Here is a 16,843-nt window from a genome sequence, read left to right on the forward strand (position 1 = left end):
TTCATCTAGAGATAGAGCTTGAGCTTGTTTAGCTTAGTGTCTAGACATAAGGAAAGTGTTTGATTGATACCTTGCCACCCTTAGATTGGATCTACATCACCCGAGATCAAATGCCTAGTCCCATGAGTCTTCTTGCTACATATTAAGAAAGAAAGATCATTACTTTATTGCATTAGCTTATTAGTTCTTAGTTCATATCATCTTTAAAACCGGATTGCACTTAGCTTAAGCATGAACTTGCATTCCCTTTGCTTTAGAATCACCTAGGATTGGTTCGACAATCTGTTATACTACATTGATTTGATCTTGGACCCTTGAAAAGGCCTGCATCAGAATTACAGATATTATTACATATTTAATTTCACATAACTTGGGCTCCAATCGTAATCGCAATTTACCTTAATTTTGTAGACATTATAATCAAACTTCCTTTTATAAATTACAATTAAACAAAACGAATAAAATTCACGATTATTAATTGATTTGATAATTTGAACCCATAATCTAACTTCCTTATATACAACATATTACTAGTTCACAAAATTTTGTAATCATAATCGACTCCCTATTATTACCAAAAAGTTATAAAAAATAATGGCGGATTTGATTCAAGTATTATTACCAAAACTTTACCAAATTCGTAATTTAAAAATATATCAAAGTTATTAGAAGTTTTCTTTTAACAATAATTAATCACGGTTGTCCTTGCAAATCATGTTTCATTAAGGGATAGAACAATTAAATTTATTATAAATTTTCTTTTAACTTTCATATATATCATATATATTGTAACATTATTAGAAGTTTCCTTTTAAATTTCACCCAGATTTGAACAAAGTTATTGCAAATCACGTCTCTTTTTAATATTAATAGTTAGACATCGTGATTTCGTAACAATCATTAATCACAGTTTATGATTACAATTACGATAAGTCCTCAAACGAAATTATATGGGCCATCGTGATTTCGTAATAGTTAGACATCCCCTTGTTACGATAAGTCCTTAAACGGAATTAATTTGTAGACACTATAGTTATACTTTTTTTTTTGAATTAGACTATAGTTAGACATTATACTTAGATTATTAAATTATTAAATGCTATATGATGAATACTTGTAAAAACATGTGCATATACTTTTGTCTCAATCTATTTAACTATTAACTATAAGAAGTATAATTTATAACATATATTACGGTTCTGGTAACATTGTGAAGAGATTATAACTTTAACGGTAATATTTTGTTACATGAAATCCAATACATATGCACATAATGGTATAATCCGAATCATTATAGATGGTCCACTTACATATGTTATAAATTATACTTCTTTTAGTTATATATGTATCGGATTATACCATCTACAAAATCGTTATCTCATATATAATTAACTTTGTGGACCGGATCAGTTTGAATAATAATGAGAATAAATGACTATACGCCCGTAAGTTTGAATAATAATTAACTTTATTTTTGGGAGGCCTTTTTGAAGAGAGATGCTCGATCTCCCCAAATTACAGTAAACTCTAATTGTGTCGCTTTCTCTCTCGAAGGGGATCATGAACTCGCGGAGGGACCGTGTGTGTTACTCTTTCCCCTCTATTGACTTTAGTTTCCGTCTTCTTTCGGCGAAGAGGAACATAAATAGGATACGGCTGATAACACGGGCACGAAATCGAGCTCCTCCGCTGCGGATTCATACGTTAGGAGCTTGATTAGTTTGACTTCGGGCCAGTTCATTTCTCCATCCGGATGGAGATGAGATTTTTGTTCGTTTAGTTACTAAAAGTGCAACTCATCCGGATGATTTTCGGAAATTTAGGCTTAATTTTAAAGTCCATCCAGCTGAAGCAATTTTGACCATTTGGATGGTGATGGTTCATTCAATATGGTATAATATTTATTATGCCCCAAATGTAATTCACAAATTACAAACCTAAACATAATATCATTTTGTCACACACGAAAACTGACAAAACCACAAAAACATATTTTTCCGCGAAAACCTAAATACGATTTTTTTTTCACGCCAAAACACTAAAAACGCATTTCCGGACAAAATAGCAAAAACGTGTTTTCCCGCTAAAATTGCAAAAATGTGTTTTCCCGCAAAAAATCGTAAAACGTATTTTCATGCCAAAATCACAAAAACGTGTTTTCACACCAAAAACCCCAAAACACGTTTTTTCCGCCAAAACATAAAAACACGTTTTCTCGCCAAAACCACAAAACGTGTTTTCCCGCCATAACGGATTTTTCCGCCAAAACCGAAAAATGTGTTTTCTCATCAAAATACATTTTCCGCCAAAACTGTAAAACGCGCTTTCTCGTCAAAACCGCAAAACATGTTTTCCCGCCAAAACGCATTTTCCCGCGAAAACAGCAAAAACGTGTTTTTCCGCCAAAACGCATTTTCCCGCGAAAACCACAAAACACATATTTTCTCGCCAAAACGTATTTTCCGCGAAAACCGTAAAATGTGTTTTCACGCCAAAACCACAAAAACACGTTTTCCCTCCAAAACCGTAAAACATGTTTTCTCGCCAAAACAAATAATTGTCGTTTTCCTGCCAAAACTGAAAAATCTAGTTTTTTCCGCCAAAACTGAAAAATCTCGTTTTCCCACCAAAATCAAAAATATCGTTTTCCCGCCAAAACAAAAAAAAAATCTCGTTTTCCCGCCAAAACCGCCAAAAATGCATTTTCTCGCCAAAAACGTGTTTTCCCGCCAAAAGCGCAAAAAATGCGTTTTCTCGCCAAAACCAAAATTGTATTTTTCCACCAAAATCGAAAAATCTCGTTTTCCCGTCAAAATCGAAAAATCTCGTTTTCCCGTCAAAATCGAAAAATCTCGTTTTCCCGTCAAAATCGAAAAATCTTGTTTTCCGCCAAAACCGAAGTTACAGTCGGTTTATAATTAATACTCTTTTTAGTGTGAAACTCTAAAGTTTTTTTTCAAATACATGTTTATTAATTTTTTTTGTTTATTAGAAGTTATTATTGCAGTAAAATTTTAACATATGATTAAATCAACATAATTAATATAAAATAATATTTTGGCACATAATTAATAATATAGTATAAAATACATAAAATTTTAAAATATTCATAAGAAAAAATAAGATAATCCAGTGATTTTGTATTAAAATTTTATTTTAATTATTACCAATACTATAATTACAGTAGAATAAACAAATAAAACATGTAAAACTATTGTGTATTCATAAACATGTCTTGAATATTAAGACAAACATATTCTATGATAAGAATAACAAAGTATATACAATGAAAACTAATAGTACCTTATATTAAAGTAAGCTGAACATTTTGAAATACTCATTAATATTAATGATATATTTATATATTCATCAACCCTACTTATATATATTTTGATAACTTAAATAATGAGAATAAATTATAGATTACTGTATTAGTGAATAGTAATGAATGGTGCAATAACCTTTTGTAATTAGATTTTTAGGATGATCATCTTTTAATGGTATAGGTTTTAGTCTGAATTTTAAAATTGATTTGCAATACGGTTCGAGTTGGATATGATCGGTTCAACCAAATAAAAACACATCCTGAACCAATACAGAATGACTCCGTCTCCGTGTGTAAACAACACCAAAACGGCAACGTTTTCAAGAGGTAAAATAAGTTTTCGCTTCAATAAACAAACAAACAAACATAGCCAAGCCCGAGCCAAAGAGATTTGCGATTGAAACAACGATTTGATCAATCTCGATAGAAGAAGAAGATGGTACGTGCTGTTTTTTTTTTCTCAATCGATCCTTCAAATAACTGCTTTTCATCGATTGATTTATCTCCTGTGGAAAATTGGGGATATCTTGTTTGTTGATTGGAATTAATCTCCAAAGCCCAAAAATTTGATTTTCTTTTGTGATTATTTTGGATTGGTCTCGGAGATTTAGGGTTTTCGGTGGCTGAGATTTGGGTTTAGGGTTCGTTCCTGGTACATCATTCAGAATGATTATACCTTTACTTAATTGTATTATAAATAGATTAGCATATGGTTCATAGATAGATTTGAGGTTTTTGTATTGATGCAATCCTTCTCTGTTATCCACAAAGTTGAAAAGTTTACAGCTTTGAGCTTGTTATGGAAATTTTATAGACGTTTCAGCTAGCCGAATGAATTGCTTGCTTACTCAGGGTTTAATTCTATGTGTCAGTCCTGTATAATTCGCTAATTGGAAATTCAATTTTTTTTTTTTTTTTGCAGTCGACTCTTTCAGCTGCCAGGGCAGATAACTTTTACTATCCACCAGAATGGACACCGGATCAAGGTTCCTTGAACAAGTTTCAAGGACAGCATCCCCTCAGAGAGAGGGCAAGGAAACTAGGCGAGGGGATTTTGATCATAAGGTACCATAATCAAATCAAATACGATGTTATTAGTTCATTCCAGTGTCTGCCTACTTACCAATGGAGATCAGAAGCTTGAGTTGTTGTGCAAATGTGCCTATCTCTGCTGCTGTACATTCTGTTGATCGATGAGAAGTTCTTCTTTTTTTTTTTTTTTTTTTTTAAATTGAATTGGCAGGAGGGTACTATTACTTTGGTTGAAATTTTCACACGTGGTCTTGTTTTTTTTCAGGTTCGAGATGCCCTATAATATATGGTGTGGTGGCTGCAATTCCATGATTGCCAAGGGTGTTCGATTCAATGCAGAGAAGAAGCAAGTTGGGAACTATTATTCTACAAAGGTATGAATTTGAGAGTCTTTCATTTTTCTGCCATCACTTCAATAACCTTTGATTGCACAGATACGTGTGTATATTCTCCTTCTGCTTGCCATGGAACTATGGCTGAGTTTATATATTATATTATGGTCAGATATGGAGCTTTGCGATGAAAGCACCATGCTGCAAACAAGAGATAGTTATCCAGACAGATCCTCAGAACTGCGAGTATGTGATTACTAGTGGTGCCCAGAAGAAGGTTGAGGAATATGACGTAGAAGACGCAGAAACCATGGAGCTCACTGCTGAGGAAGGTTGGTTTCTACCTTCGTCAACAAGTTTGCATTTAGAATATCTATAGGTGTTTTGGCTTTTCTTCGTTCCTATTTGTTCTACCGGCTCATTCTCGGTATGGCTTTATAATCTTGGTGCAGAGAAGGGAAAGCTTGCAGACCCGTTTTATCGTCTAGAGCACCAGGAAGTTGATTTGCAGAAGAAGAAAGCAGCAGAACCGCTTTTGGTCCGTCTCCAGCGAGTCTCAGACGCAAGACATGCAGATGACTACTCCCTAAACAAAGCTCTACGCGCACAAATTAGGGTAATCTACAAATTTTTCATTTATTTTTGACTGCATGCAAACTCGTATGTGGATTCCTCTTTTTCTAACGTGTGCTCATTCTCCAGGGTCACAGGAAACGTGTAGGTGAAGAAGAGGCTGCTTCAAGGAAGCTAGGGTTGGGGATAAGACTTCTTCCGAAAAGCGAAGAAGATATTGCAGCTGCATCAAACGTGAAGTTCAAGACCAAGTTTGATAAGAACCGAAAGGATAAACGAGCTCTGATCCATGCATCTTCCATCTTTCCAGAGTCATCTTACTCGATGTCATCGTCAAGCAAGAAAAGATTGGAGCTAGAAGCAAAGAGAAGGAAAATATGTGCAGCGTCAGCGTCGAGTCTGTTGAGCGGGGGATTCAAAGCTTCATCATTGTCTAAAAACCAATCATCAGCAAGCAAGTACAAGAGCTCAACAGTTTCTGTAAGGAAGATGTAATTTAGAAACCTGCGCTTGAATCGTTGAAAAGTTGTGTAAGAAAAAGAATAAAGTTGACTCGTTACACTAGTGACAATCTTTTGACGTGGGAAATTGAATTTGATACCGGCTCTGTTCTTGGTTCTTTTCTACGTTCAAGCTTGGAACGTCTTAAATGATAACTCTGGGTGGATAAGTATATTGTTGGTATCTTAACGCAAATCTTGGTTTTTAAAAATAGTGAAATCTCACGATGCAAAGTTCTTGTACCGGTGAAATGCATCAACTCCACTATATCAAAAATGTACTAGTTTTGTTTTTAAAAATGCGAAAAGCAAATGGAAAGCTGAATGCTTTGGATCTTTGGGGTGTGGAAGATTGTAATCAATAAATTCAATAATCCTTTAATGGAAGGTCCACCACCTTGTGTCGGAAAAAGGATCGTTACTCGTCTTAAATCTTAACGAATTATAAATAAACTTAACCCCCACAACATCACCATTGGTCACCCACCTGCCCCATAAAATAGGAAAGTTATCAGAAGACCCACTGAAGAAATCACAACCGTCGATCTAGACGACCAGGCTTGTTACAGTGGAAGTCAACTCGAAGTCGTCGGCTCACCCAGTAATTTCCAAAAAGACATTAAAACTGGCGCGTCTCTCTGTCTCTCTAGATATCTCCACCACTAGCCAGTTATTTACGGGATTTTATTTTCTTAAAAATCTTTATTGTTTCCCTCTTCGCAAACAAAAAAAAGAAAAGAAAAGAAAAGAGTATTAAAGCGGGGTCGAGTTCATCGATATTCGAGGAAACTTCAATGTGGACACAAATATCAAACTTAAGACTTGGCGAGAGAGTTGTCTAGGGTTCTTCTTCTCTTCTGCATTCTCATCATCATCGAGCTCTATCATGGCTGGGTAAGCGCTTCCTTCTTCTATATCGCTCTGGAACTCGGCTAGGTTATATCGAGTTTTGATTTTGCATTAACTACGATTACTGCCAATTTCAATCGGAAAAAAAGTTTGAAACTTTTGATTCCGCCTTTAGTGAGTCAATGGAGCTCTCTGATTTTAATTTTCTGCTGATGTATAAGTTTAGCGCTAAAGAGATTTTTTTTCCTAGTGTTGTATAAAAAAAAAACTTTTTACAGTTATCAACAATATATGTCACATCTATCTCAAAATCTAGGTCTTTGCACTTTCTCCAAGTACATATTCATGGTTTGTTAACTGTGTTGGGGGTGGTGGATCAGACTCTGTATCCTCTTTGTTCCATTAGGCACAAGTAATGTTTTGTTGTTATGTCTTCTTATTTGGAAATGGTACTGTTTGGATAAGTTTTTTTTTTTAGCTCTTTTTTTCATTAGAGCCTATGTGTTTTGTTTGGTAACATCTTTTTTTTTTCTCATTGTTGTGGCTATGAACCACTGTCTTCACCAATGGATGTTTTTCTTGCAGACGATCGTGGCTGGTTGATAGTAACCGAATCGCAACTAAAATAAAGAGTGCATCGAGTCATTCTGACTCGCACCAAGTGGTGTGGAACAGTAATCCTACTAGACACTGTCCCAACTGTCACCACGTCATTGACAACAACGATGATGTACGGTTTGCTCTTTCTTTAGTTTCCCTTCATATCTACGATTCTCACACAAAAGTTTTGTTACATTTTCCAGGAAGTTGATGCCTGGCCAGGCTTGCCACGAGGTGTGAAATTCGATCCATCTGATCCAGAGATCATCTGGCATTTGCTTGCAAAATCTGGTTTGTTGGGTTTAAGCACCCACCCTTTCATTGATGAGTTCATCCCAACTGTTAATCAAGATGATGGTATCTGTTACACTCATCCTAAGAACTTACCAGGTTAGGACATTTCAGCTTCTTTTTAATGTTTTCAATGATCAAATGAAGTCTTATTCTTAAATCAAATTTGAAATATATTTAGGTGTTAAGCACGATGGGACTGTGTCCCACTTCTTCCACAGAGCAATCAAAGCCTACAGCACAGGAACTCGAAAGCGCAGAAAGATACACGACGATGATTTCGGCGATGTGCGCTGGCACAAGACTGGAAGAACTAAACCGGTTGTGTTGGATGGTGTTCAAAGAGGTTGCAAGAAAATAATGGTTCTATACGGTGGGAAAAACGTTAAAACTAACTGGGTGATGCACCAATACCATCTGGGGACAGACGAAGATGAGAAAGAAGGTGACTACGTTGTTTCCAAGATTTTCTACCAGCAGCCAGCAGTGCTCAAACAAGGTGGTGGTGATAAAGCTGAGCAGGATGTCTCTGATGATATCTTTGCTTCAGCCACCCCTAAAGCGGATCCTGTCACTCCCAAACTGTTTACACCCGAGCCTCCACAAGCTGTGGGAGTTTGCTCTGATTCTCACTTTGCAGATGACTATGCTATTCCTCAGGAGGTTTCTCTTGCTGAGGTAAAAGTTTCTTATTGTTCTGCTTTCTTTTGATACACTTACTAACTGACACTTCTTCCTTTGTTTCCCAAAGATATCTGAGGCAGTGTATATGGAAGATGAGGTTCAGGGAGTTCAACGTAATAATGAAAGAACAAGCTCCGAGGATGAGCCTGCACCTGAGACCGGGATTGAAAACCGAGATAATGAAATAAAGGTATATGATGGAGAAGAGAAAGAGAATGGTAAGGAAGATGGAAACGACCAAGAAGGCAAAGAAAATGAACACCAAGCTGAGGAAGATCCGAATTGGTTGGAAAGTGGTGAATCTCAGTTTATCTTGGACTCCCAACAGCTTGTGGAAGCCTTGTCTCTTTGCGATGATCTATTGCAGGACAGAGATGAGAACGCAAACAATGGAGGAGGCTCAAGGAACAAGCAGCCGTGTTTTGGTGATTATGCACTCTTGGGAGGAACAGAAGACTTCAAAAGGGATCTGGAGGACTGTCAGAAACTCGTTCTTGATCCCTCCAACATAGATCTTGATACTCCACCCGAGTTTCGTCTTAGCCAGCTGGTAAACTTTAATCCTTTTATTCTCTTGAAACTTTTTTTTGATGCAATCAGGCACAAAAAGGCTAAATGGGTTTATGTTATGGGTGTTCAGGAATTTGGATCACAGGAGAGCTTTCTCGCTTGGGGCACTGGAAAGACTGACTAAATACAACTCCCCCGAGTTCCAAGACTATTGTAACTCGCTCTGTTATTTTTTGGTAGGCAAAACGGTGCCACGCTGATGTATGATATATGATATGTTGCTCAAGTGCTTTGATTTCAAACTGTTTTTGGTTTTTTTTTTTCGGATTTAGAATAACTACTTTGGAACTTGTCTCCAATCTAACTTGGAATCTCCTTATGTAAATAATTTGCTTCTGAGAACTTAATGAGTCCAAAGCCTCCATGTTTGGACTCTAATCTCTCCGGAGTTGTCCAGAATTTCACTTGGAAGCTCTTTCTTGCTGAACTTCATGTTGCTATCAAACCATCACCAAAACCCCCAACATAGTTTGTGTTATCGTTTACTTGTTACAACGTCGCTTTGCCAAGTAGTGTAATATATGATTTTTATCAATACTGTCTCGTTGACCAAAAAAAAAAAATCAATACTGTCTACCACACTATTGAATACTGTCCGCCACCTTTCTCCAACCTGATTAATCTCATCCATTCCATTGGATTCGGTGGTTGTTTTAACAAGCTTCCCATAGAGCCAAATTGCTGAAGAAAGCACGTTTCTCATACTTTTCCTTTTGCTAGTGTTTTATATTTTCTTTTATTTGTTTTATTATGATATATGCAAAGTCACAACAAGCAGGTTTGCCCGAGTGGTTAAGGGGGAAGACTTAAGTTCTTCTGCACATAAGTGCGCGTGGGTTCGAACCCCACAGCCTGCATACTCATTTTAAAATTTTCATTTTTTGTTTCTGGTTTGTCAGTATATTTTATTTTACTTTTATCCTCTGATTGGAGCCCCATTTTGCATTAGAAACAGTTTCAGAAAGAGTTTTTAGTAATTAAACCCCTCAACTAAAAATGAATCGTAAATAAAACCATCAACTAAAAATCATGTAAAATAAACCATCAACTTTAATTTCGTTAACATATGTTACTTTCCGTCTAAAAAACCGTGACGGAAGGTGACATATGTTAACAGTTTATAAGTTGAGTGTTTATAATGTTAAAAGCAGAGGTTTTTTTACATTTCAAATATAGTTGAGAATTTTTTTCACTAAAAGTCATTAAATGTTATTAAAATATTTATTATCATTTATACTTTGCTTTAGATTGACTTATAAGCCTTTAAAAATAATTTATAAATTTTAATGTATTAATTTATTTTAAAATTAATTTATACATCCAAAATTAATAATTTTCAACACTACTTACAACTTATTATAGCTTTAAAATATTAAATTATTTGATATTTGAAAATAATGATATAAAAAAAATTTGTGTGTTTATATCGTCATTGTCAAATATCAAATAATTTAAAGTTTCAAACTTATATTAAGTCTTAAGTAGTGTCGAGGATAATTCATGCATGATGTCAATCTTTCTATTTAGAGTATGATGCACTTTTTCCTATTTTCATGATTTTCATCCTCCGGCTCCTACTTTCCCCATATCCCGAAAAAATAATGCATGATTATTTTTATTTTCGTTGATTTCTGAATAATTACGTTATATTTTTCTTTTCTTAATCAATAATATATTTGATATATTGTTTTTGATTTATTGTATTACTTTTTGTTTCAATTGTATCACGAATAATGTTAGATTATTTTATCCTAACAAGTAGCAGAAATTGTAAAAACTTATAAAATCATTGTGAAACCGCATTAATCATATGTAAAAGTATTAAATATTTATGAAGCTTTATAAATCGGTTATAAAGTAATGTATTAAAATTTATAAATTATTTTAAGGGCTTATATCAATCTAAATTAATGTATAAATGATAATAAATATTTTAAAACATTTAATAACTTTTAGTGATAAACCCTCTCAACTATTTTTGAATCGTAAGAAAACCCTCAACTAAGTTTTCAACATTATAAACCTTCAACTTATAAACCGTTAACGTATGTCACCCTCCGTCACAGTTTTTTAGACGGAAGGTAACATATGTTAACAAAATTACAGTTGAGGGTTTATTTCACAGAATTTTTAGTTGAGAGGTTTTTTACGATTCGTCTTTAGTTGAGGGGTTTAATTACTAAAAATCCTTTAGAAACGGTTTTTTTCATTGAAATTTGGTTGAAGAAAACAACTCGGATCGATTGAACTCTGGAGCCATATGTATAAAATTAGTGGGTTGGGCTTTTTAAACCCATTGAATCCGACAACATAAATCGATAATTATCAAAATAGAAAATGGGAGTTGGTGAGTTAATAGCATACTTATTTTAAAATTTTCGGTTTTTGTTTGTTAATATCTTTTATTTTACTTTTATCCTCTGATTGGAGCCCCATTTTGCATTAGAAACAGTTTCAAAAACAGCCTTTTTTTGTTGAAATTTGGTTGAAGAAAACAATTCGGATCGATTGAACTTTGGAGCCATACGTATAAAATTAGTGGGTTGGGCTTTTTAAGCCCATTGAATCCGACAACATAAGTCGATAATTATCAAAATAGAAAACAGGAGTTGGTGAGTTATTAGACCGGATTTTGTCTTTTTTTCTTTTTTTGGGACAACTAGACCGGGTACTGTGAAGGAAACGACAAGGAGATGGAGTCACGGATTCAGAGTTTACGATAATTTAATAATACACCGAGCGCGTTTGTCCTCTGAGGCTGACACAGTCACTCTTCAAACCACTAACCACGTTACTCTTTTCTTCTTCTTCTTCAAATTTTCATTGTAAAACCATATACTTAGTAATCAAGCAATTGATTAAAATATATCGGAACTGATTACAACGAAGTGGGCACCATGATCACAAAATTCAACTTAAATATCTCTCCATCAGAAAGAAAAATATGACAGATTAGTTTGTTACTAATTAAATTTCGTAAGACTTGGTCACCAAATAAAACACAAGATTCAGAACTAATATGGCGTGTACTGAAGTTAATTTAAAAAGGTGAATATTTGATTGACGGTGAATTTTAGGTGGTGATGGTGAATATTTGTCTGGTAGTGCATGGTGGCCACGTCACGGTAACAGGTAGAAGTTGATTCATTCACTGCCGTAACTATTAGCACTTCCCGCGGATCACTCCTCATTCATCAATACTTTCATTATTATATTTTTTTAACTAATACTACCTCCGTTCCTGAAAGTAAGATGTTTTAAATTTTTTTCTTGTTCCACAAAGATACATTTTCTATATTGTTAAGGTACTTTTTATACTTTTGAGGAACATTAATTGAGAATATTTGAATTGAATAAATTTCATTGGTGAAAAGTTATTGGAAAGTGTATAATAAAGTAAAAAATAAAATAAATTATAAACATTTATTAAATTCTTAATAAGCGTGCATACTCTAGAAAATCTTACTTTCAGGAACAGAGAGAATAGTTTTTTGAGATAATAAAATTATTTATAACATTAAATTATTTAACAAATAATAATAATATTAAATTAAGTATAAAATTTAAGTAATATTGTTTGTGTAATAAGAAAAAGATATAAAAATGACATTCTTTATAAAATAAATGAAGTAATATTCAGTTGCATTATTACAATGAGAAAAATTAAACTAGTCCGTAATCAGGTTCAGGTTGATTCAAATAAAGTTAGTCTAAAACCGAATATTAAAAAGAGAAAATAATAAAAAAGCGACGCCTAAACATAGGGGGGAAAGTGAAACTAATAAAGTCAGCAAGAAGCGTTGTAAATGTCTTTAAATGACCGAACTCTCAACTCAGTCCACCCGCTAATCTCGCCTTTCATCTCTTTGTTTATGTTTGTATGTAACAAGCTGTCTCTCACAGTGCCATACATGCTTCTTCCCCCACTACTCTCTCACAAACCCCAAACTTTAACTAATTCCAACAATGCCCTTATCTCCCTCCTCCTTCTTCCTGTCTCTCTCCTCCCTTCTCCTGATCCTTCCCCTCTCTCTCTCCTCTCCGTTCAGTAGGCTTCCCTCTCTCTCTCTCTCTATCTTTCCATATTAGATCTGATAACGATGAACTGAACTCATTCCCTCTGTTTTTATCTTTCTCTTTTTGCAGATACTTCTTTCTTCATTGACTGCGGAAGCCCCGAACCTTCCACCGACGCCTTCAACCGCACATGGCTCCCCGACCAATTCTACTCCGGCGGATCCACCGCCGTCGTCTCGGAGCCTCTCCGCTTCCACCTCATCGCCGAGAAGACCGTCCGCTACTTCCCTCTCTCCTTCGGCAAGAAAAACTGCTACGTCATCCCCCTCCCCGCCGGCCGCTACTACATCAGAACCTTCACGGTCTACGACAACTACGACGGCAAATCACACTCCCCGTCCTTCGACGTCTCCGTGGAAGGCACCCTCGTCTTCTCCTGGAGATCCCCTTGGCCTGAGAATTTCCTCCGCGACGGCTCGTACTCCGATCTGTTCGCCTTCATCGGAGACGGCGAGCTGGATTTGTGCTTCTACAGCATCGCCACCGATCCTCCTATAGTAGGCTCCCTCGAGGTCTTGCAAGTGGATCCGTCTTCTTACGACGCCGCCGGGACTGGTCGGGATGTTTTGTTGGTTAACTACGGGAGACTCACTTGCGGTTCGGACCAGTGGGGGCCTGGTTTCACCAACGACACCGATAGCTTCGGTCGGTCGTGGCAGTCCGACGAGGCGTTTCGCTCCGAGGAGGCTAAGTCCTTGGCCAGGTCGTTGTCCACGGTGGAGAAGATCAAGGGAGTTGATCAGGCTCCCAATTTTTTTCCGGTTAAGCTTTATCAGACGGCGGTTACGGTGTCCGGAGGTGGAGCGCTTGTTTACGAGCTGGAGGTTGACGCCAAGCTTGATTACCTGATGTGGTTCCATTTCTCGGAGATTGATTCGACGGTGAAGAAAGCTGGTCAGAGAGTGTTTGATCTTGTGGTGAACGATGACAAGGTGAGGAGAGTTGATGTGTTCAACGAGGTTGGAGGATTTGCAGCTTATAGTTTGAACTATACCGTCAAGAATCTGAGCAGTACTACTTTGACGGTGAAGCTATCCCCTATTTCTGGAGCACCGATCATCAGCGGGTTAGAGACTTACGCCATTGTTCCTGCTGATATGGCTACGGTGCCTGAACAAAGTAAAGACTTCTTGATTGGACTTGGAACATTCAGTGCCGACTATTACAAAGTTAAGCTAATATGTTGTGTTTGTTTTTGCAGTGACTGCTATGAAAGCGTTGAAGGATTCACTGCGTGTTCCTGATAGGATGGGTTGGAATGGTGATCCTTGTGCTCCCACTAGCTGGGACGCTTGGGAAGGAGTTCAATGCCGGCCTAACCCACAAGGATCTGCTCTTGTTATATTCCAAATGTGAGTGTCATTGTCACATTATGTGTGAAAATTAGATTGTCTTTGATCAACTGGGATAGAGCAAAGAAAATTACCTGATATTCTTGATATCTTATATCATTTGTGTTATGAACAAACTCAAATTAACTTAGAATATAGCAGATAAATTGAAGAGAGCAAAATGAATTGAGGCAAATATCCATTTAGGATTTGAATATTGATTATGTGAATGATTAAGTTTCCAATCTCTTAGATCCATATTTGTACTAGCTTCAAACCCCGAGTTTTTTTGCCCTTTAAGAAAAAAACATCATTATCCCACTAAACGTACTTTTCCGAATCTTAAAAAGGCATCCTTCGTCCGTCCGGTCTAACGATGTTGGTCTTTTACTAGATTTAAAGACACTTCCACAATTAACAGTTTGTTTTCCTGACATGTTTCAGAGACCTGGGAAGCCAGGGCTTAAAAGGATTCATCAGTGAACAGATTAGCCTCCTGACAAATTTGAATAGCCTGTAAGTATCAACTATTAACTTGGTATATCTATAAATCAGATTTCATAGCTCTTTGATCATTATAATGCAATTGGATCCATGTGTATGCATAGTGGTAGAGATATGAAATTCACTCTATTATCTCGTATTTATGAATATTCTTTTCTTTTTTTTTTTGTTATGATTGCAGGAACTTGAGTTCAAATTCCTTAACTGGTCAACTACCTTTAGGTCTTGGTCATAAATCCCTTGCGAGTCTGTAAGTTAACACACCTCAGTTCATATGATTAATTTGCCAAATTTTATCATTGATGGGAAACCCTTTCTATTTTTTGCTACTTCCTCAAATTGTAGGCAATTTCTGAATAAATGTTATGCGTTTATAAGATGACAACAAAACAGTGATATTGTAGTGTGAGAATGCCCTTGACACAGTTTTGGCTCTGTATATTTGTGCTCATTTGTTTGCATATGTGGTTCGCAGTGACTTGTCAAACAATCAGCTCACAGGACCAATACCTGAAAGTTTGTCCACGTCAAGCTTAAAGCTCGTGTAAGAAGCTGTTTATTGACGTTAAGAGAACTAGATTGCTCTAACAATATTGGCTTTAAAACAAACACTTGACTGATTTATCTTATGATATGTTGTTAGGCTTTTGAATGGCAACGAGTTGCAAGGAAAGGTACCTGAGGAGGTTTATTCAGTTGGTGTTCATGGTGGAATTATCGAGTAAGTTAATTTTGAAAGTCTCCACATAGATAATAGTCTCTCTTTTTTGTTCTATTTATGGCAACTTTGTCTTTTCTTTTTATTATCAATTGTTTCTTCTTTAATCCATTAGCTCACAATCATGATTTAACTAAAATAAAAAGCTCCATCTCCTTACAGTCTCTCTGGAAACAAAGGATTATGCGGTGTTCCCTCTCTTCCCTCGTGTCCACTGTTATGGGAGAATGGCCACTTATCCAAAGGAGGTAAAATAGCCATAGCCGTATCTTGTGTGGTGGTATTGGTTCTAGTACTCTTGGTCATTTACTTGTGCTGCATATGGAGAGGAAGGCATGATTACGACTTTGCACCTCCTACCGATCTAACATGTGAGTGTAAAAAAAAAAGTCGTTATAATTTGAACAACATTAAAGACATTCTTGAATCTTGATCTTGATCTTGATCTTGATCTCTTTGTATGTGTTGCGCAGCACTTGCAGCAAAGAGAAACAGATACCAGAGGCAGAAGTCGTTGATGCTACTGGAAATGGAGAGCCAACATGCTAAAGGAATGCCTACACTTCCCTTGAACTCGCAATAGCCGAGAAAGAGAGAGTTTTGACTTTGGGCAGAGAGCAAGGAGATGAGATTTGAGGATTTTCTGTGTAATTAGTATACAAAGCATTACTCCTCAAGAAGACCACAAGTAAACATTGAAGAATGGCATTGCATCAAGAGTAAGATAAAACTTGCTTCACTGTAATTTCATTTTGGGGGTTTTCTTAGATATGATATGTATGATAAATTATTATTAATTGACAGAAAAACATTCTTACTTACTCCCTTCACTGTGTTTGTTTTGTATGTATCATACTCCACATTTGTTTGTTCCTGTCTTTTCTTTTTGAGATTAACGGATATGCAAAAATACATTTAAACTAGTAAACACATAAGATGACACTTCCCTAGTTCTAAAGAGATTTTTGAAATGCTTAAGGCCTCATGATAGATGTTTCTCCTTGGACTTTGACGATGTCTGCTTTGTAGATGGGCCACAGATCATACGTAACTTTAAAGATGATGATTTTGAGTTTGTCTTGCCAAAATTTACTTTGTGGATATATATTGGGCCAAGAGACAGTGACCCTCTGAGATTCACTGTACGAGACTTTAGATGTTATTTCCGTTAGCATTTCTCTGAAACTTAAAGAAAACTACTTTATGAAGTCACTTCACTTAATGACCTCTCGCCCCGTTAGAGAGAGAGGTAAAGGTAAAGGTCACTGTTAGAGAGAGAAAGAGAGATCTGTTTTCCGGCCGACGGAGGGGCTTCCACAGTCACCGTCGGTCCGGCGTTGTGTTTCCTTAACCGTTTTGTTTTTTTTCTCTGTTTGATGTGTTTGGTTTTGAGAGGTAGGGAGTTTTTTTCTCCTTTTAGCTTGGTTTTCTGGGAGGTGGAGGCTTATATAGCTCTC

The 16,843-nt window shown here is 36.2% G+C and overlaps 3 protein-coding genes and 1 non-coding gene across 4 annotated transcripts; all 4 read left to right on the forward strand.

Moving 5' to 3' along the window:
* Nucleotides 1-3,539: 3,539 nt before the first annotated feature.
* Nucleotides 3,540-5,881, forward strand: LOC106292542 (coiled-coil domain-containing protein 130-like). The gene is made up of 6 exons (XM_013728151.1): nucleotides 3,540-3,764; nucleotides 4,248-4,390; nucleotides 4,623-4,731; nucleotides 4,862-5,021; nucleotides 5,142-5,305; nucleotides 5,392-5,881. Exons 1-6 carry the CDS (start codon nucleotides 3,762-3,764, stop codon nucleotides 5,755-5,757), a joined length of 945 nt encoding a protein of 314 aa, XP_013583605.1. The 5' UTR covers nucleotides 3,540-3,761; the 3' UTR covers nucleotides 5,758-5,881.
* Nucleotides 5,882-6,456: 575 nt separating this feature from the next.
* LOC106343434 (NAC domain-containing protein 8) lies at nucleotides 6,457-9,098 on the forward strand. The gene is made up of 6 exons (XM_013782639.1): nucleotides 6,457-6,656; nucleotides 7,197-7,341; nucleotides 7,415-7,601; nucleotides 7,684-8,180; nucleotides 8,254-8,736; nucleotides 8,827-9,098. The coding sequence occupies exons 1-6, from the start codon at nucleotides 6,649-6,651 to the stop codon at nucleotides 8,878-8,880; spliced, it is 1,374 nt and encodes a 457-aa protein (XP_013638093.1). The 5' UTR covers nucleotides 6,457-6,648; the 3' UTR covers nucleotides 8,881-9,098.
* A 432-nt stretch (nucleotides 9,099-9,530) lies between these two features.
* On the forward strand, nucleotides 9,531-9,613 carry TRNAL-UAA. Its single transcript has one exon. It is a non-coding gene; the product is annotated as a tRNA-Leu (tRNA).
* A 2,976-nt stretch (nucleotides 9,614-12,589) lies between these two features.
* LOC106295958 (putative leucine-rich repeat receptor-like serine/threonine-protein kinase At2g14440) lies at nucleotides 12,590-16,207 on the forward strand. The gene is made up of 9 exons (XM_013731975.1): nucleotides 12,590-12,804; nucleotides 12,903-13,952; nucleotides 14,035-14,185; nucleotides 14,609-14,680; nucleotides 14,850-14,918; nucleotides 15,144-15,212; nucleotides 15,312-15,389; nucleotides 15,549-15,757; nucleotides 15,860-16,207. The coding sequence occupies exons 1-9, from the start codon at nucleotides 12,723-12,725 to the stop codon at nucleotides 15,967-15,969; spliced, it is 1,890 nt and encodes a 629-aa protein (XP_013587429.1). The 5' UTR covers nucleotides 12,590-12,722; the 3' UTR covers nucleotides 15,970-16,207.
* Nucleotides 16,208-16,843: the final 636 nt, after the last annotated feature.

The sequence above is a fragment of the Brassica oleracea genome, chromosome C5 (genome assembly GCF_000695525.1).
Source record: "Brassica oleracea var. oleracea cultivar TO1000 chromosome C5, BOL, whole genome shotgun sequence".
Lineage (NCBI taxonomy): Eukaryota > Viridiplantae > Streptophyta > Magnoliopsida > Brassicales > Brassicaceae > Brassica > Brassica oleracea.